The 21,863-nt window shown below is 40.1% G+C and overlaps 1 protein-coding gene across 2 annotated transcripts in view; it reads right to left on the reverse strand.

Annotated features, from left to right (window-relative positions):
* LOC139442943 (cleavage and polyadenylation specificity factor subunit 2-like) overlaps nucleotides 1-20,801 on the reverse strand; it is a 233,717-nt gene extending 212,916 nt beyond the window's left edge. Inside the window, exons 1-9 of one of the 2 annotated variants that reach the window (XM_071223867.1) lie at nucleotides 20,734-20,801; nucleotides 18,901-19,076; nucleotides 17,744-17,903; nucleotides 17,330-17,435; nucleotides 16,895-17,024; nucleotides 16,656-16,771; nucleotides 15,671-15,759; nucleotides 15,309-15,407; nucleotides 11,608-11,730 (exon numbers count right to left, since the gene is read on the reverse strand). In XM_071223867.1, the coding sequence (XP_071079968.1) occupies nucleotides 11,608-11,730; nucleotides 15,309-15,407; nucleotides 15,671-15,759; nucleotides 16,656-16,771; nucleotides 16,895-17,024; nucleotides 17,330-17,435; nucleotides 17,744-17,903; nucleotides 18,901-19,049 (972 nt within the window). In that variant the 5' untranslated portion in view covers nucleotides 19,050-19,076; nucleotides 20,734-20,801. The remainder of the gene's footprint in view (nucleotides 1-11,607; nucleotides 11,731-15,308; nucleotides 15,408-15,670; nucleotides 15,760-16,655; nucleotides 16,772-16,894; nucleotides 17,025-17,329; nucleotides 17,436-17,743; nucleotides 17,904-18,900; nucleotides 19,077-20,733) is intronic. The other variant, XM_071223868.1, reaches the window with a different exon arrangement.
* Between the last annotated feature and the right edge of the window lie 1,062 nt (nucleotides 20,802-21,863).

Raw genomic sequence — 21,863 nt, forward strand, 5'->3', positions numbered from 1 at the left:
GCGTGAGGGAAGAGGGAGGGAGAAGGAAGGGAAGGGAGGGAATGAGATAGGTAGGAAAGGCATGAGGGAAAGGGAGGGAAGGCGTGAGGAGGGGAGGGAAGGTGTGAGGAGGAAAGGGAGGGAGAAGAAGGGAGAAAGAAAGGAAGGAATGAGAAGGAGGGAGAAGGAAGGGAAGGGAGGGAAGGAATGAGAGGGAGGGAGAAGGAAGGGAAGGGAGGGAAGGAATGAGAGGGAGGGAGAAGGAAGGGAAGGGAGGGAGGGAGGAAGGGAGGGAGGAAAGGAGTGAGGGTAAGGGAGGGAAGGCGTGAGGAGGGGAGGGAAGGCTTGAGGAGGAAAGGGAGGGAGAAGAAGGGAGAAGGAAAGGAAGGAATGAGAGGGAGGGAGGAAAGGAGTGAGGGTAAGGGAGGGAAGACGTGAGGAGGGGAGGGAAGGCGTGAGGAGGGAAGAGGGAGGGAGAAGAAGGGAGAAGGAAAGGAAGGGATGAGAGGGAGGGAGGGAGGAAAGGAGTGAGGGTAAGGGAGGGAAGGCGTGAGAAGGGAAGAGGGAGGGAGAAGGAAGAGGGAGGGAGAAGGAAGGAAAGGTAGGAATGAGAGGGAGGGAGGAAAGGTGTGAGGGTAAGGGAGGGAAGGCGTGAGGAGGGAAGAGGGAGGGAGATGGAAGGGAAGGGAGGGAAGGAAAGAATGAAGGAATAGGAAGGAGGGAAGAAAGGAGTGAGGGGTAGAGGAGGGTAAGAGTGAGAGGAGGAATGGAGTGACAATGGGGTAGGGAAGAAGTCTGGAAAAGGAGAGGGAGGGAGAGAGGGAAACATGACATAACTTTACCATCACTCCGTGGAAGGAAGCCAAAGGCACTAAACACCATTGTTCACAGGAAGTCTCCTTCAAAGCAATACATACATGGAAATATGAAACACATACTTTGGCACAAGCTTTTTTGTCAGGTTCCAAAGAAAATATTTTTGCTCTATTCCTGTCAGATCAAAAGGGCTGAAATCTGAATTTGAATTTGATGTTGAGCTAAGTGTGCATTTTAAGGTTTTCATAGAAAGAATATAGAGTTCAAAATATGTCTTTCCAAAACAGAAAGCAAAATTACTTATATGACAAAGCAAGATTGTAAAGTGACTTTTCAATTAAAATGTTTCTTTGATCTAGTGTTACATAAATTGACAATTGACTAGAACAACAATGACAAGAAATTCTCTTTGTGAATTTATGTAACTGGCTGAAGGAATGAAAATAACTAAAAAAAACATACCATAAAAATACTTTGGTACACACACACACAAAGAAATTAATACAAACCAGATTAGACACTGTGAGTGAACAAATCAAGTTCTAAGTGAGAACATACAGATAGTCAAACCAGTATTATTAAAATTCAAACATCCAACTGGTCAAAGATCAGTTGCCTCATACAGTAAGGCCTAATTCCAGGCAAAGTTGGCCCTAGTCTTAAATACTCGTCCTGAGAGCATCGCAGCTCACTCTCAATCACATGTATTAAAGACACATGGCAGCCAAAAATCAATCCCTATCACTTTCATCTTTTTCTACTTAATGTCATTTTTTTCAAAATGAACAAATAACACAGAACATCATTTTCCTCTACGACAGAGGCCAAACATGTTCCGATCCATTCCAAGAATCAGCCTTTCAGTGACAAGTATCCATTTCCAATAAAGACTACCTTAAGATGTCTGATCAGTTCTTCCGATATATCTCATTAGCAAGTGCCCGGAGCCACTTAGATGCCAGTTAGCGGAGGCTTTCCAATACTGTTCCTGCTGGATGCCTCAGACTTGGACACGAATTACAAGAGGGAAAACTTCATCATCAGTAACAGCGTTCTCTGCTGGCTGCGGTTGCTGTATCTACCTGCCTGCATGGTAACCAGACACAGGACTCTATTGGTTACACTGCAGCCGGTCATGCAAACCATATCAAGTTTGGTATCATATACTGTACTTTAAAGGGGACACTGCATAAATCAAATTATAAATTAGTTTACTGTAAACAGGGAATTTTTTGCGACCGTTTTATTACCGCGAGTTTTGCGAACGAGACTCAATCGCAAAAATTAAAAACGCAAAAATAAGTATAAATAATACATACATACTTTATTCATTGCAACACGTCATCAAATGTTGAAATCATCAACCAGAACCACAAGTTACTCAATAAGTTAAAAACACAAATGAATGCAGAATGGTCACACAATACATCACAAATAACAGTGTAAACAGACCAATTAGTGTCACTGTTGCCTCACAGTAATCCTGCCTTCTTCCAACCTCGCTTGATTGCGTCAGTGTCCTTTGCAATTTTGTCCACACAGGAAACAAGCCATCTTGCGTGAATCGGTTTCATGACACTGGTCAACTTTCTGGCCAACTCAGATTAACTAGCTTCGGAGAGAAGCTGTCTATTGTTTGGTAATCGAGGTGTCATCTCAACACGGCAACTCGCAAAAATATCTCGTCGCAGTATTGTCTTTGGTGTGGTATTCACAATATTTTAACGGCGCAGAAATAAAGCCCACCTCGGCATTTATTCCAAATTTAAAAATTCCAAAAATTCAATATAATTAAGCAACCCCTAAAAGCCCCCTCTTGGATTGCACACACCACTTTCACCCTTTTCGGAATACACTAAATGGTCTGGCCAGGCCCGTGTGCGAAATACGCTACAGTCGGAAAGCGCACGTTAAATCTTCTATATCAGTCAGTCAAAGCTGTTTACAGTATATTAAGATTAAGATACTGAAAATTGTCAAAAATAAATGTACCTACGTTTTTTTATTGTTCATAATTTTCATCTGACAGTTATAGTATATTGAACATACTACATTTTCATCACTTAATTGCTTGGAAAATTCAACTTGCAAAACCTTGTGATTGCCAAAAAAGTTGACAACAAGAATAAACATGATTATACCCTGACAATGTGCCATGTAGAAGCTCACTCATGCTCAGACAGACTTAAAATCACTTAAATTGTAAAAGTATGCAACTCAAATGAAGTCAAGAACATATCATTATGCAAAAATCAGGTGTTCTTTAACTTCTTTTGAGTGGTGATAACAGTTTGATACAACATGTACAAGAGTTTGTTCCTACTGACATTTTGAATCAGACCATGTCTTGTCCAGTCAGATGTAACAGTCAGTTGAAGCTATCCAGTCCTGCTACTGCCACTGACATTTCAGTACAAGACTGGCAGGAACCAGAGCCAACGCGTACAAGTGATGATAACTGGGCATTTAGAAACCACAAGACACAATCAACATGATAAAAGTGCAAAGTATTTGACATTATTACCCCAGGTAATGAATCCTGGTGTGTTACATTCTCAGCTGCCTGTTAGGTACAAGAAGGTTTTGTATTCAATCGTAACCTCATCCTACCCATTTCCTGCTGAGAGAAAAGAACTACACACTTATTTTTGAAAAAAATCTGCCTCAAGTATAAAAGAAAAGTGGCAGGGATTATTCTAGGGTGGGACCTTGTGCTTTTACCCCCTAAATTTGAAAAAGGCCCACATTTTCAAATACAATGGGGCATTTTAACATTGTGCTGTATGGGCGTATCTCTGTGGAATATTTGAAATTTCCGGAAGTTGCATCATTTTTTATGACCTGTGTTTCGTTTTGGGGCACTGGGATGAAGCTGTTATAAGTCATAGGTCACGTTTGCCGATCACAGTACACTTTAAACATCTCCCTATACAGCCATACAGCAAACAACAGTCATTACTTTATGACTTTTTTAGGAACGGCATAAAATTGGTTCTAGGCACCATAAAGACTGAGTTTTCAATTGGAAAGTCCATAAATGTTATCAGTTCTGTCACTGTGAGACATTAACGCCAAAACATGCACCACTTTACTGTCAAACGCTGCAACATAGGAGATGCTGAGTAAGCATGTCTTTTTTAAGTGCATTTTACTGTATTTCACCAACAAAGATACGCAAAATCTGGCCTGGATCCCACAAGCTAGTGGTCAATAGTATGAGCATGCATCAATCGATGTCTCAAGCATGATTGGAACAGGATCTTTCTTCTGTTATAAATCCTACATTGGTGATCAAAATCTTACAAAAGATTCCACACCTTATGTTGTGAAGTAAGCTGAAGTCTTCATTTGCACTGACGTGAGGTTGCAAGCATATACATATTTCACTCTGCACAGTGTCGCAATGCAAGTCTACCATACAAAACTAGCCTCATTAGTCGTAGTATCCATATCATAAAAACAAATTTGTCCAGATAATTTCAAATTGTACAGAAACTGAAATGTCATACGTAAAGTTTGATCTATTTTTCATCAGGTAAGGAAAATCCTCTTTGAAAGTTCTGTTTCAACTTACATGATATAAGTCAACATTATAATTACAAAATGTAATTCAAACAATTATTTAATGAGATATTTAAACTCAAGGCCATAAAACTGTCTTTCTTTCTGAGCTTCTTGACCACCATGACCACAGGTCAAGCACTCGAAGTCAAAATTATAACGGATGTTTGATAACTGTGCCCAGAAAAGGATTTGTACAAACATTATTAAATTGACCAATCAGACCGGATAAAACTCTTCAAATGCAAATACCAATTTCCTCCTCTGCCAAAGGCAATCTTGCAGTACACGTCTTTAGAGAATACATATACCACCGGTACCCATGGTCCAAGAGATGACAGAAAATGTCAAAGACCTAATTAGGTAAATAAACACAGCAATACAAGAAACATCCAAGGCTTAGCTTCCAAACACTTGGTGAGAAGCCTTTTCAAACATTTTAAGTTGCAGTTACCATGGTTACATAAACACAGAGATAATGTGTGACGTAAATGGGTTTTTTACCATAGAGTATTTTATTCATGATAGATTGATCCACTCAGGTTAACTGGCTTTTTTATGACCAGATGTAGGCCACAGGTAATTAGTATCAATATATAAACAATTCCTTTACTTTTGTGACCATTTTTTTTTTTTTTTGGTAAGATCAACAGGAAAATAGGTCATAGACAATACACCAGGCCATAGAGTCGTTGCCCTGTGAGATTTGCTCATCCCAGAAGCAATGCATGTGCATGTTCTAACAAACCAAACACTGCTCAATAGACATAACTACAAATGTCTTTTGAAATGTTTTTCACACACATTAGATCGACCTTTGTGCGATTAAATTGTATTACCAGTGCCGTAGCCAGGATTTTTTACAGAAAACATTTTTCCTTGTGAAAGTTAACTTGAATAAGAAATGAATAATCTTATTTGCTCCCCCTGTCAAAAAAAGTCTACAGCTTTGATTACTGTTGCATACTTTCATAGTTTTTGCTTGAAATGTTTACTTCTTTTTAACATGTTTAACCTAGATATTGTTCTGTCAGAAATGATCTGTTCCCAGATAATGTTTTTGAAATGTAGTCCTTGATGTAACTTCGCTAAACCCAGTTAATCAACTGGAACCAATAACATACAGCTCAGAACCAGTAAATACAATGAAAAAGGGACATCAGGCTCTCCTTCCATCATCTACAAATATCAGTATAACGAAAAAGTTTACTTGATTAGAACTCATGGACTTGAATACAGACAAAATCTATGTCTCTAAATCTATCTCTTTTTGTTTGTTTTAATTAAGAAAAATTATGAGGACAAAATTCAGCAAGTCTCAGACTTCAGCACTTGTCTGAAATCAGAGTAAAAACTTCTTTCGGTATTTTGAACATAATAATAGAATAGCTACTGAGAATGGTGCAAAGAGCCAAGTTTGGACAAGTAGACTGTAATATGTTTGACACAGGCGGACTTGCCCAGCTGCCATATTTAAGCCCTGAATATTTCTGCCATATTTACATCAATGGCACTTAATGGCACTACCACTGAGCTGTCCCATCGACAAGCAAACTACCTACCAACCAATGGTACTGTACTACCATAGAGGTCAACCAATGCTGCATCCACAGCATTCTGGGACCCTGATTTTTTACATTATGTTATTCAATTTAGCCTTTACGTGACTGTGGCTGCTAAATTAACCTTGGTCATATGACTTAGCACTTCAAATTTCCAATTTGACCTTGTGTCTGTGTTCCCTTGAAGAGAATTCTGACAACTGAAATCAAAATAAGACAGCTGTAATTCACTGGCTGTAACTTACTTTGCTGCAGAGTGTGGAGAAGTGATCGTTAAGAGTCTGTGTGTCTGCTACATTTGGGCCAGGATAAATACCACATTTTCCACATCAGACAAAGTGCCCACAGGCTAGCCAGAGACCTTGAACAGAACGGCCAGCATTATTACATGCTATTTCAGACCACATTTCATTAAATGTGCTCACAGCTCAAATGAAGTTGAGTCAATTATTGCATGAGCATGATGAAATGGCCAGTATGTTACCGGTTGTCATTGTGCGCTCTGCCATAGTATTGTGTGCACTGTGTGGGAGGAAGCTTGGACATTTAGGGGGGTCACATATGAAGTCAAGTTAAAGGAATTGTAGGACTGACTGATTTGGAAATCTGACACCAATTGACCAGGCCTCAGTTACCATGGTTACTGATTGAGTGGGAGTAACAATACCATGTGTACAACGTCACACCATGGCAGCCAGACCACAGATAATGACTGAGTGAGAATATCAAAACCATGGGTAAAACCTCACACAAGGGCAGCCAGACTACAGGGACTGACTGGACCTATGAAGATCCGGGTTAGAATAGGTCTTCAGCAACCCATACTTGCCGTAAAAGGTGACAATGCTTGTCATAAGAGGCTACTGACGGAATAAGGTGGTCAGTTTCGCTGACTTGGTTGATGCATGTTTGTTTGTTTGTTCTTTAACACCACACTCAGCAATATTCCAACTATATGACGGCTTTCTGTAAGTAATCCAGTCTGGACCAGACAATCCAATGATTGACAACATGAGCATCGATCCACGCAATTGGGATAGACGACATGCATCAACCAAGTCAGCGAGCCTGACACCCGATCCTGTTAGTCGCCTCTTATGACAAACATAGTCGCCTTTTGCGGCAAGCATGGGTTGACGAAGACCTATTTTCTACCCCGGATCTTCATGGGCCTGGTTGATGCATGTCATTGTATCTCATGATAATTCAAACATCTGTAAGCAGCTAGGTGAGTGAGTGAGTGAGTATGGTTTTACGCCGCTTTTAGCAATATTCCAGCAATATCACGGCGGGGGACACCAGGTAAGCAGGTAAGTGATTGTAGTGACAAATTAATTGTGAAGGTCCAAAACAGTATTAAAAAAAATAACAACAACAACATCAGTAGTAAGAATATCGCTGTCATTTATTACTGTCAATTAAAACTACAGACACATGGTTGACATGTGACAGCAGTCCAAGAAAACCATGCTGATGTGAGCGTTGGCATAAACCTTCTTGACATACTACCTGTAGACATTAAAGGCTCAGTCAGGTTATTGCTGATAATCAATGTATTTAATGCAATTTCTCAAGCACAAATGCCATGGTTTTCAAAAGGATTGTTTACAGACACAGGTATCTGAGTATGAAGGCAACTATCAACCTTATTGTTTAAAATATATCCAGCTTATAAACTTGATAAAAACTTTAAACATGTAGCAAGTCAAAAGTGATACATGCCATGTATGTCCATCAGAGTGTCATGCTGTTGGGCATGTCTCAAGTCCCTATCAGTCATATTTTTGACTTGCTCTGTTTTTTAGCAATTGATTCTCATCTCTGGTTTGACGCTTTTTCTTATTACTTGGCTGACAGCTTATTTTCCTAAGTCATGAGGTAAAACATATCCATGGTCAAAGCAGAAACTTAACAATCTAAAAAAGTTATTTCTTTTACAAATGTCAGAGGGGATAAATTAAATGAATGCCATGATAAAGTCAAAGGGAAATCTCCCTTCCTATCCCTTTTACATTTCTGAAACAAGTTAACTATCTGTTTGGAAGAAAAATATATTGTTCTTTAGGTTGTTTTTGTCTCTCAACATTTTGGAAGAGTCTATAGACCATTATAGATCAAAATAACATGAGTGATACAAAAGATACCCCAAGTAATCAACCACTTTACCACTTCTTTGAAAGGCATTTAGAAGTGATACACATAAGGAAGAGAATTTATGGATGTCAACTTCTATATTATGAGGAACACAACGTTTCGGAGTCCATGCTTACACTATGTCTCATGGCATTTATTCACCTAATGAAGCAGTAAGCATCCTATATTCAACATAATAAGAGCCCCACTCTAATAAGCTCCCTCGGCGATATTTGCTAATATATTGGCGAGTGCATAATCCCAGTTAGTACCCCTTCCGATTGATCAATGTACACAAGACTTATTTATTTGTGTATAATGCGCACTTGTGTGTTATATGCATCCTTAATTATGGTCAATTAAATTCTGGAAAAATATATTTGTCGTATGTAAACATTTCAGGCTGTCAGCATAAACCATGAAATTCCGATTTTCAACTCTGTTTTTTTTCTCACCAGAATAATATTCTAATAAGAGCCCCCTATTTCTAATTTTGAGAGCGCCCTGGGTGCTTATTACGTCGAATACGGTATACTCTGAAACATTGTGTTATTCATAATAAAGAAGTTGACATCCATACATTCTCTTCCTTACTTTACCACTGAAAATATCGCCATGACCAGGCAACCCAAGTTTAATCCTCATATCACTAAATCACAGAGTGTTTTAAGATTATTTCACGTATGTAGCGACGTGCACATGTGCACAGCAAGCATATTGACTCTGAGCTGACCAGTCCTTGTTTTATCCCCTTAATGCCATGCAGCATGCAGGGTAACAAGTAGACTAACATTTAGTCTCTGAAATCTTATATTACACAATATCCTTTATGACTCTAAAAATAAATAAAAAATTCCCTATGCTGCGGAATAGAGCTAGCTTCTGCTGGCTAGACTTGCTTTTGTACGCATTTCTAGATTATTATTTTTTCAGAAAATAAATATATTCCGTGGTCATGGTGCAGGACTAGGTTACAAGAAGTACCAAATGTTAAAGTCTTTTGGTATGTCATGTCCAGTAGTTAGAACCACCAACTTTCTCTCTCTGGGTAGACACTGTATCCACTACACCGCAGAGCCGGCCTATCACCACATGAGTGAGTGAGTGAGTGAGTGAGTGAGGTTTTACGCCGCTTTTAGCAATATTCCAGCAATATCACGGCTGGGGACACTAGAAATGGGCTTCACACATTGTACCCATGTCGGGAATCGAACCCGGGTCTTCGGCGTGACGAGCGAACGCTTTAACCACTAGGCTACCCGACCGCCCCTATCACCACATGAAAGATAAGGTGAATGATACTTGAATGATGCCATACTCTGAGTGACGACTCCTTCCAAACATGCTTCCTAATGCAGTAATGGACTTGAAAGAAGGTCAATATCATGGTTTTAAACTTCTATATTTTACGGCATGTTTCAACACAAGTTCTAGAGGGCTGACATTTAGAGCATGGCCATACATAAACCACGTTCCTAATGGAAACAGAGACCACATGGATCCTGCATTCTCCTCAGTAAGAAACCTAGCCTCTTCTTTTGGAATGGCAGCTGGATGTGATACACACCATGCACAGTGATCTCTAATGGGTTATCAGCAGGACCTCTTTGTAAATAAGGTGTGAACAAAGGGAACACCACCTTACCTTCAAGCATAAACAATTGAAATCACTTTGTTCAATAACAGGCTCTGCAACAAGACAGTATGGGCACTTGTTGCGACAGAATTGTCTCCCTTTAATACCCACAGTGCATAAAATGGGTCTCCAGAAGTAATTCAGAGCTTAAAGGTTGTGTGATTAAAAGCATCTGTTAGGATGAATATTTAACATCGTTGGATGTGTACGACCTTTATGATTGATGCAAACCTGGTCTTTGAATTAGGATTATTCATATTGCAAGACCCTATTGGGATTTCAATACAAATAGGTCCCCAAGCAAACGAAGCTATCAGGTGGTGAGGCTTGGTGACTTGATGGACTTATTGTGTGCAGACAGTGACAGATTTTGCTCATAACATCAATCACTTCAGACTTGAAAACTTACACTAGTCTGCTAGCCGAAGACTACTACATTGTACTCATGACAAGTAAATGCCAAATGATGTCAGTCATCATGGGCTATAATTCTGAACCAGCACTCAGGGCTTCAACTTTGCTCTAAATTGGAACTGAATAAAACTGACAGGAAACGTCTCCGAACTTGCGGAGTCTCCCACATGTCCAAGTCAGTGAGTTTGGTTTGTGCCACATTCAAAAGATGAGGTGAGGTGAAATGGGGTTTAATGTTGCATCCATGATTATTGCACTTATATAGCGACGTGCATGTACATGTGTGTGTTTGTGTGGCTGCTTGTACTAGTCCGGACTGATGCCGATTTATAGTGCTAGCTTACTGAGCATGCTGAGATACCATGCCACAGTTTAACATGAATATCCCACTCAGACACAGTATACTGACTCCGAGCCGACCAGTCTTTGTTTTAGCCCCTTAATGCCGAGCGCCAGACAGGGTAACAACAAGTACCATCTTTAAACGTCTTTTGGTATGACACGGTCGGGGATTGAATGCCGGACCTTCCGCTCTCTGGGCGGACACTCTACCACTAGACCACGGAAGCAGTCACATTCAAAAGCCTTTCAGTTCTCATCGTAATATATGTGTCAGCTTAGTGATGGAGGAAGGTCTGAAGTGATACAGGTCGTAAATTTACCACATTGGGGAGCCCAGCACGACTCAGGACACACCTCCCCACAGATCACTCATTACTTCTGGGGTCAAAATCCGGTTTCCTGTAGTGACATTTGTCCCCCTTCAGATGATTCCAAATAATTTTATTGATGACATTTCATTGGACACACTCAGCAGCCTTCATCAATGAGGTTGTCAATGGTGTAGAGAAGAAAAAGCAACCATTGACAATGCAGACACAATGAACTTTGTCAGAATAGAAGTGTCAGTTATACATGTAACATGCAACCTACACATTGCTAAATCTAATGAGTTATACAGCTATACTACCTTGTGCCATACAGGACTTGCACTGTAAATTGTTTGCATCAATTCTCATGGGTATCCACATAGGATGCAATATTTCGTATCCTGTAAAACCTTGCTATAGGACGATAATAGCTTAAAATTTCAGCTGTGTCCAAGGTGGGTTGAAGTGGTTCTTCAAGAATGGCCATACTGGCTCTGAAATCTGTGAATAAATAGTCAAGGTTTCTGCAGTGTCCATTCGATCCGTCACAGAGACTGACTCAGCACACACCACATACAACATGGAAACAAGACACTACCCTTCTTCAGTGATTTTACCACTCGAACAGCAATTTTAAGAGACAATAAAATTCAATTAGAGTCGGACAACAGAACCACTCAACAGCATGGGCAGAAATCTGCAGAAACCCAAGTCAGTCTGTGTAGTGGTAAAGGTATTCTATGGGCGACAAAAATTTCAGTCTTTATATTGGATGCTATGGCTGCATTGTGAATAAAAACCTGAAATAAAATCAAGGTGCCAAACATGCATCCTCAGCATTAGAGCGAAGGCCTACCTTAGGTTCCGGCACTCTGGCCAACTCCGCCAGGTTGTGGCACAGCTTGAGGTGCTTGAACTGGAATGGGTTACTGCGGTTGTCCTCAAACGCTCGCATGATCTTGTCACTCATCCATTCCACCTTAAATAGAAGTATAGTGAAGAAATCCATGTTCGAATCATGTGAACGTTGCAGCGTTAACATACCTATGAAACAAGCTCATTTCAGCAAGATGTCTCAATTAAAAATTGAAATTTTCATATGAATTGTATTTTTATATACTTATCCTATCTCACACTATGCATTTTTCATTGTTCTTTTGATCCTATGTGGAAACATACTTAAACACTGTTAAACAAATGGTGTCCAGCTTCTAAAACCAGTTCACCCAAACACCCCTGAGGTGATGTGAGGTGAAATGGGCTTTAACATCACATCCAAGATTATTGCACTTATATGCGGCGTGCATGTACGTGTGTGTGTTTGTGTGGCGGCTTGTCATAGTCCGGACTAATGCCGATTTATAGTGCTAGCTCACTGATATAACATGCCGCAGTTTAACATGAATACCCCACTCAGACACAGTATACTGACTCCGAGCCGACCAGTCCTTGTTTTAGCCGCTTAATGCCGAGCGCCAGACAGGGTAACAACAAGTACCATCTTTTAACGTCTTTTGTTATGACGCAGCCAGGGATCGAACCCCGGACCTTCCGCTCTCCGGGCGGACACTCTACTGCTAGACCATGGAGGCGGTCCAAACACCCCTGAGCATGATGGTCATCCCATATAATCTGTCATGCATGCTTTTCCTGCTAAGCAATCTGCACACACTGAACACGTGGTCTCCCCAGCCAACTAATTCCCTTTCTGGAGCTAATAGGCTAGAGAAAATAAGATGGACAGGTTGACACATAACCTCGAGATAGGATAAGTATTAAAACAATTTATATCAAAATTTCCAAAATTTTAAACTTATCCTATCTCACACTATGCATTATCCCATGGTTGGATGGTGGGGTGCAGATCCCGAGCCATATAAAAAGCAACAACGGTTGGACATACGGAGGAAGCTGGTGCTAAACATTACGGAACACAAATAGGTAACACTGTCTGGTGTCATAAAGGCAAGAACTTGTTGGAAGGGGGAAAAAAAACACTCCCAAAATAAAGTGTTGTGACCCTGATATGTGGAACAAGTGAAACACATGAGATCGGGAACAACATGTGAACCTTGTTCAGACATAAAGGAGTGTAATTGTAAAGCCACACAATACAATCAATTCAGAAAAAGAATCCAGCCAATCGATTCTTCAACCAGAGGCTCAGATAAGAAGAGGAACGATCGACCACATCCAGAACAGGATGATCAAACCAGTACCAAGCAACACATGCTCTAGGCAGAGGTGAGCAGAATAAAGGACCTGGACAGTGTTACCTGGCCAAGCCTGATGGTGACTTCCAGGTTGGAGACTGAAGTCTCTACAGAGAAGTGAACACATCCTCCAGTCGGATACTTAGTCCGGGAAAATAAAAAAACCCATAATAATCTCAAAGGATAATGCCAAGGTTTATTCTAATTCTAATATAGAGAAAAAGCTTAGTACAAGGAACTGGATTGGGTCCACACCTCACCCTATCTACACAGTTGCAGTAGATACAGAAGTTGCTGTGCAGAGAACTAATGGCCCAAATTGATGCAGACCTTGGATTTCAGTCACAGAGATGTCTCGGAGGTTGTTGGATGCAAAAACTGTCAGATTTCCAAAGCATCCTTCACGAGGGTTGGAAGTGCTCGGAGCAGCAGTATAAGCCCGGAAAATAACTACGCGAAGCCAAAAGGAAATCGTGGTAGGGAGACTTCCAGAACAGCTGCCATGGAAAGCGGAAGAAAGAACCTTTTGCTAAAAATGCCAAAGCTTTCGCTGCATCAAGACAGATACGAAGGTTCATACTGGACACAAGGATACGTCTACAGGATTCAATATGAACGTCAAAGGGAGATAGTAAATAACTCATCAGGTTGGCCAGGGAGTTGATTTTCTTGTGAAGTCCCACCGCAGGCCAATAGAAACTTTTCGGTGCAAATCACATTCGAAATGAATCCTGTTGACGTCTGAGGCATGAATCTCACTCACTTGAGCAGCAGTAGCAGGAGAAAAAAGAAATTTCTTCTTGGCAAGTGGCTCGTAATTGAAAGTGCAGTGGTGAAGTTCAGATCCCAGGTCGGTGGTTGGAAACGAGATGACTGATAGGTTTTCCGAGGGTCATCAGACTGGAAGCACAAAGAAGTGTCACCCAATGTGACACTGCCAAGACCACTGCATTGAACTCTATGATGTTGTTGTTGATGTGAAGTTTGGCTTTCTTCGACAGACCACCGCCCTGCCACCTGTAGCTCCTGACAATGAGCTCCCTAACCCACAGAAACCACATGAAGTTGAGACGTAGCGGAAGGATGCCTGGATCTTTGTGGCCTGAATGCAGTTGTCGATGTTTGATTCGAAGAAAATGCCTTGAATGTGTAGGAATTTGACAATGGGCTTGGTGAGGCCAAAGAAATTCCAAACAGGAGCACCTTCCATTGGTAGTGGCAGCCATGGAAAATGAACTGAAGGAAGTGGCGTTGCTCCTGATGGATGGGGACCTGCACGATGGGCTTAGTGAGGCCAAAGAAATTCCAAACGGGAGCACCGTCCATGGTAGTGGCAACCGTGTAGCTCTTCAAGGTGATTATGTTGTAAATGAGGCAGATCAACTGTCACCTGGAGGGATGTCTCACGCTGAACATAGTTCACAATGTCTTGAATGCGTTCAGCAAAAAGTGAAGGAGTTGATGTAGGAGATTTTTAAAGGGATGATCCCATGAACAATGCTGAAGTACACCACATCATTTTAAGGCAGTAATCAACACTGCATGATGAGCAAAAAGATCCAAAATGGCTTTGTCCTAGAGAAGACCCACAGCACCTTGTACGCAAGCCTCTTCAGGAGGAGATACATGATCCAATACTGAAGTAAGATCTTCCGTCACTGAAAGGATAGCGGAGGCTAATAGTAGTGTTTGAGAGTATTGTCCAGATGCACTAAATCTCTATTGTCCACAGTTAATCAGGTCAATGAACGTTTGGGGGCCAGAGTTGCAAAGTCACTGTACAATTCAGGAGCAGCAGTCGATGACCATGGTTGCCAGCATCAAGCGGCGATCCATGGGTGATTTTTCAGGTTCCGTGAATTTAGAAAGCTGGTCTTGTTCCTTGAGTGAGCATTTGTGAAGATAAATGCTGAATGACCTGTCAGGTAGGTCGACACACTGTGAACAACGCACAGATGAAGTGCAGTGATCGCAGCAGTCACTGCAGATATCATGTTGGTCGTCAGACTGCAACTGCTTGGTTTCGCCTCAAGAAGCCTATCATGAAGTTTCACATTTTCATACAACCAGATTCACCTACATGAACACATATCAACAATAAATTAAGGATGTTTCCTGATCTTTAACTGTTTTTAACATTTCAAAATTTAAACAATTTAATTGAAGTGTCCAAAAGATAAAAAAAATAGGGTTGCGCTTGACAATGAACTTTTGTGTCCAATTCACAGTTTACGTAAGAGGCACACAAAGGAAATCATATACAATGTTCACAGTATTTATCTTTCTAAAATATGTGAACACAAATATACATCAGCAGACATCCTTAAGCTTGATCATGTATTACCTGTGACTTGGCAAACTCCACCACGTTAAAGCTGACATTGTTGAGGAGAGCCAGGGAGTAGGGTGAGAGGCCTGACTCAGCACTCCTCCACATCTGATCCTGAAACACATACAGGGAGTCAGTGACAGAAACAGAGGGAGAGAGACACACAAGAAAAGGGAACTGATAGTTCTAGCTCCCACAACTAGATATAACATCTACAATATTAATATAGGTCACGTTTTCTGGACAACAACTGTGCCAAACATTGAAAACAATCGCATACATCTCACACTTTCCTTCCCAGTAGCTGGATGTGATAATCATATCTCATCTTGTTATCAGTTCCCATAAACTTAAGCTGATATGCACAAAGGACTAACCAGTAACTGTGCAAGTTCCAGCATTCTTCCTGCTGTATCCACCGCAACCAAAACGTTCCCATCATTCCTCATAGTCTGTAGGATAGTGGCTACAAAACATATGAATTAGTTATCAGATTCATCATAAAAACTTTATCCTCATCTGTCGGTGTGTTTGTTTGTTGTTTAATGCCGCACTCAGCAATATTACATCTTTTTGTCTCGACCAGACAATCCAGTGATTAACATCATGAGCACCGACCTGCGCAATTGGGGAAAGGTGACATGCATCAACTATGTCAGTGAGCCTGACCACCTGATCCTTTTAGTCGCCCCTTCAGACAAGCATAGTCACCTCTTACAGCAAGCATGGGTTGCTGAAGACCTATCCCCACTGGTCCAAAACGTGTCTTATGGCAGGAGTACACCTTACACTCCTTTTAGGTTAAAAAAAATAATAGTCTTGGCTCTCAGGCACTGCCCGCATCATCCAAAAGTCTGCCGCATGTTTCGTTTTTATTTCCATTTAAAAAATAATAAAAATGATCCTACTTTAAAACAATGAAATCCAATAAAGCACGCAGTTACTTCCCCTTACATGCAAACTGCTTTCCTGGACATTTTGTGGAATGGTCATGGCGGCAATAGGAGTTTGTGTCCTTGTTAATGTATGGAGGCCCTTTCCCAGGTTGATGGTACACAATGTTTATTTGGTTACATTCTAGTTTCAACAAGCTAAAACAAACAAAAAAAACCCAAAAAAACCCAGCCCACCCGTGCTTTATTATCAAAAGTCATTGCTGGAGAACCAATTCTTCTATTTTTTTTAAGCCTTAGCATCATTGTAGTCATATTACAATGGGGAACACCAAAAGTTGGTGTATTCTACATGTTCTAATGACCCTTCATCAAAGACTTTGTCAGTCATCTCTCGTGACATATCTGCAATTGGTTCTTCTTTTGTCATGGTTATTTCATATGTGACATATTGGCTCAAGCCACTCACTCATGAGCTGTTCATCTCTCAGCCGTCTCCTAGGTTGGTTGTATGTTGCATTGAAAGAATCAGTGATCATCAGCGACGGCTTGTTGAACATCTCCAGCACGCATCCATTTAAATGTCTGAAACACACATCACGTAAATGTCACTGTACTTTGTTGGCTGATCATATGTTATCAAAAAATGAAAATCAAATTTGAAAGGAAATCAATGCGATTACTATGCTGCAGGTTTGGACAACTGACCTTTCTTTCTTGTGATTGTAGTCCACAGCATACACAATCTCCTCCTCCCCATCCTTGACGATCTTCCATATTGTGCCTCCGATCATGTGACCTGCAGCTAGGGGCGTTATCTGCAGACCATGGCCTTTGCCTGGAAACAGTGTGCACTTCTTAGTGCTAGTACCATTGTTTGTTTGTTGTTTAACGTTGCACTCAGCAATATTCCAGCTATATGACCGTGGTGTGTAAATAATAGTGAGTGAGCAATATTCCAGCAATATCACGGCGGGGGACACCAGAAATGGGCTTCAAACATTGTACCCATGTCGGGAATCGAACCCGGGTCTTCGGCGTGACGAGCCAACACTTTAACCACTAGGCTACCCGACCGCCCCTTGACTCAATACAACTGGACATACTGGAAACAGGCCTATCACATGCATGCCAACATCTCACCTTTCAGTGTGATAGTTTGTGAGTACTTCAACTGAATGATCTTGTCAAAGGCAGCATCCACATCATCCAATGTAAACACATCAAAGTCTTCAGTGTTGTGACGAGACTGAAACAGGTAAAGTATTCTTATTAAATGTCATTTCATAAATTTCATATAGCAAATCAAAATAAATAACCAAGATTATTAAACAAATTCCATTAACAAGACGTTTCATTTTCATAATCATTGTTCTCATGGTTCAAATCCAACTTCCAATTAAACAAATCAATAGAGTTCATATGTCCCAGAAAACAGATATCTCAAAACGATTTCTTACAGAAAAAAATATGTCTAAATACCTGGGATCAAACATGCTAATAACCATGGTAACTGAAAAATGTTGGCCAGTTAAAGGGAGGTAACTGATGCTTTACCTGGAACAGGTCATACATGAACATTTGCCCCATCTTGTACACTGGAATAGTTGAGTATATGGGGCAGGAGAGACCAGCTTTGCCCACGAGGTATGGGACTGCACCCAAGTGCTGCTGGTCAGGATATGACAACAACACTGCATCTATCTGGTGAAGGTGGCTGAAACAGATTTACAACAATCCACGGATATATTTACGATTCTAAACTAAGTGCCCATGGAAATTGGGAAAAATCAATTACTTGGTCCAAGATTGGTATTTTCTTAAAGTTCTTATATTTAACCACATAATCCTGCGTAATTTCTCCCACAGGAGATATCGCCTGTGTGAGCATCGACATTCTAAAAATGTGCCACTTGATTGGTAACAGAACCAAAACAAACTGGTGAGATATCAGCTATAACCATTTATCATGTTCGATAAACAGGATAAGGGTCGGGCTTATCAAATATTGACTTTTTACACATCAGCTATGTTAATGAAAATTAGCCCCTTGAAGGAATGACAGAAGCGAATAAATGTTGAATGAATGAATGTTTAGTGCAGCAGTCAGCAATATCACAGCTATTTCACGACAGTCTATAAATAGTCAAATCTGGTCCAAACAACCAGTGGTTGATATAATGAGCATCATTACACCATCTGGGTACAATGACACACAATCTACAAAGTCAGTGAGTCTGAAAACCAGAACCATTTACATTTAAGTCCATTTAAGTCCCCTTAAACAAACATATGTTACTTTGGGCCAATTCTACCATGTCTACCAGGGGCATTCTTAGAAACTAAAGGGGTCCCTCAGGTTTTCTGCCACAGAACATGTACACATGATGTATTTGAATCGCGGCCCCTTTTTACATGGGGTTACAAGGCCCCTTCGACTTTCATGCTGAATTTCAAACACAGCAATGGGTTTATGAGCAACTCAAGTTAATATCTGGTACCATTTGAGTTCCACAGTATTCGAATCAAGGGGTATCTGGGTTTTTGAGCAACTCAAGTTAATATCTGGTACCGTTTGAGTTCCACGGTGTTCGAATCAAGGGGTATCTGGGTTTAAGAGCAACTCAAGTTAATATCTGGTACCGTTTGAGTTCCACAGTGTTCGAATCAAGGGGAATCTGGGTTTATGAACAACTCAAGTTAATATCTGATACCGTTTGAGTTCTCGGATGTGGTCCATGCTGTAGTCCTCATCCCAGCCACAGTCCAGGAGGAAGCGGAACTCATCCACTTGCAGCATGTAGCAGGGCGGGCTCTCTCCTTGTGACCCCGAGAAGACATGCAGCTTGATGATAGATGTCATTATTTCGGCTGGACACCACTGATCGTACTGTAAAAACATGGGCATGAATAAACATGATTGATTGCTGAACATGTTCAGGTTTCACACCAAATTCAGTGGTAAGAGTGACTGAGTTAATATTATTTTACGATGAAGACACTATTTTCCGCAAAATTCCATCTGCATCACGATGATCTGTAAATATTCCAGTTACAACATTGCGACTTGAACATGTATTGTAAATATTGTTGCTAAATTATGACGACCTGTAATATGTCGCAGCTACATGTAAAGATTCCAGTCTGGACCAGGCAGACATGATCATGATGATTCATTCCCAGTGCCATGGTAATATGATGACACACAATCAGTCAAGTGCACACTGTGACCACCAACCCTCAACAAACATGGCATAGTGACAACCTATTCTGTCCCAGGGTAGAAAATATGGCTAACAATGTGCAGAGGCACAGAAAAATAGCCAAACCTGTGTACATTTCTGTTTGATTTTCATCATGACATCTTCTATAAACATGATAAATGCTAAATACTTTTCAAGTAAAATCACAAATTTTATCAAAAGTTAAGTATTCGAATTGAAAAGGTGCATGTCCTTGTATTGGAGCTTTACTTTTGTCTTTGAATCGGAGGACTCCTTAAATCTTTGAATTTTTACAAAAGGGTTATGACTTTCATCATTAATTAAAACACTGCTCATGATTAAACTTTTGGGAGTGAATGAGTGAGAGTACACTGTTCTACACCTTGGTAAGCAATATTCCAGCAATATTCCAGCAATATACAGGCAACCTGTAAATGATAAAGTCTTGGCCACACATTGTGATCACCTGATCCTCATTAGTCAACTCTAAAGGCAAGCATGGGTTCTTCGGATCTATACTACCTTGGAATCCACTTGGTTTCTCCAAAATAATGAAGGTAAAGAGAAAATGCGCAGTAATGCTCGATCCTCATCAATGCATCCAATTTGAAAAATCTTTGCCTGAGACATGTAAGAGATTTTGCCCAATTGATTTAGAATTCTTTTCAGTTTGAATTGACAATCTGGAGCCATGTTAATCAGACTCATATTTACCTTGTACTGTTGTTGTCATCAACAATGATTAAATATAAATATTTTGTGTATAGTGCTATAACCTATAGGCTAAGTGTCTTGATACTTTCACTTTCACTTAAAAATGTTATATGCCTTACTGTCAAGAGAAACCAGTTTTGTTCTCTTGATACAAATATAAATAGAAATAGAGTTTGCACTGAAGAATGCTGAATGAAGCTACTGAAATATTAATACCCAGATGATAAAACGTCCGCGAAATGTAATTTTCTCTGAGCACAAGCAGCAGATGTAAGATATAAATATATTTCCAAAACATTTATTTTATAAATATTATAAACACTACGTTTAAGAACAAGTAATAAATGATCGACATGTCAGATTTCATTAGGATCGATAATTTGTAAGAGCATTACCATCAATACCATGTATTATTGTTCAATTCCATAATCATAAATACTGCGACTTTTAAATAAAACTAGAGTCTTGGGTGCCAAAATTCTTCTGCGCTAGTAGGAGAAAACATTTTAATTCTCGATAATAATTTTAAAACATATATTTGTCAATTAAACACACGACATTCACAAACATATTAGTATTTCTCTGTGTGAGAAAGTCTTTCATTCTTACCTATAAAACGAGGGAAAGACTCACTGTCAACACATGTTTTGTTTTCACGCCGGCAAGAAAGGGGACGTAACTCTGACCTCTCGCACGACCACATTTTCGTCACAACTAATTTCAACCAGCTTGCAATGAACATCAATCGGTCCTGACAATGATGTACAGAATCAAAATTATGCTCTTTTAAACGAATGGAATAATAGGAATATTATACGATATAAGATAATAGTGCCTCGTTTTTCTTACGGTTGTTTAAGTTTGTATTTATATATTACCAAACTTCAGAAACACAGGTGTATGAGTAACAGAATGGATGTTAGCTTGTGTATACGGGCCAGCCAACGAATAAATGTACTTGATTTTGTCTACTGATGAGCCAGATGTTTTGTTAATGAGCCAGGCAATTTGTTTGTGAACGCGTCTTCGGTGGAATGAGTTACTTTTATATCAAAATTAAAGTTACATCCGATTATTATTTTTTTATGCTTACGTTATTTTTTGGAAATATGCCAAATGAAAATCTACCATGCATCAATCAAGCAATTTTACTTTCACTTTGTATGAACCTTCATAGAATGACATCTTCCCGAAGGTAAAGGAGTTAACTAACTGTAAAAGTCCAGTTTCCAGTCTCATAGTCAGTAAACTCCCATGCCTCGGGGAGATGTAGAATGAGGGCAAAACTGTATGAAATGTGTAAGTAAACCAGGAATGTGTAAGTAGTCCGTCAGTGTTTACGCCATTTCAAGAATACAGCCTTGTTAAAATCGTATGAACGTCAAATTGTGACGTTCATACACTTATAAACGTCAAGTTCGCGGTCATGAAGGAAAAGCCGTATATCGTGTAAAGTTCAAATAAAAAAATTATGTGATTTTACTCGTTATAGGATTCCATTGTTATCTGTAGCAATGACCTGGAAATGATATTTGACACCGTCGATGCTGATGTTGCCGGGATGTTATAATGAAACAATAGCTTAAATTCCGGAAATTCAGTGTTGTACTGAAAATTGCTGCTGAAAAGTATCAGCTCTGCAGCAAAACATTGATTAAACATTTTTCAATGTAGACATTGTTTGTTATGTGTCTCTAATAACAACAGATCCGGATGAGATATGTCTTCAGCAGTCCATG

Source organism: Haliotis cracherodii, unplaced genomic scaffold (genome assembly GCF_022045235.1).
Source record: "Haliotis cracherodii isolate W230 unplaced genomic scaffold, xgHalCrac1.p SCAF_5, whole genome shotgun sequence".
Taxonomy (NCBI): Eukaryota; Metazoa; Mollusca; class Gastropoda; order Lepetellida; family Haliotidae; genus Haliotis; species Haliotis cracherodii.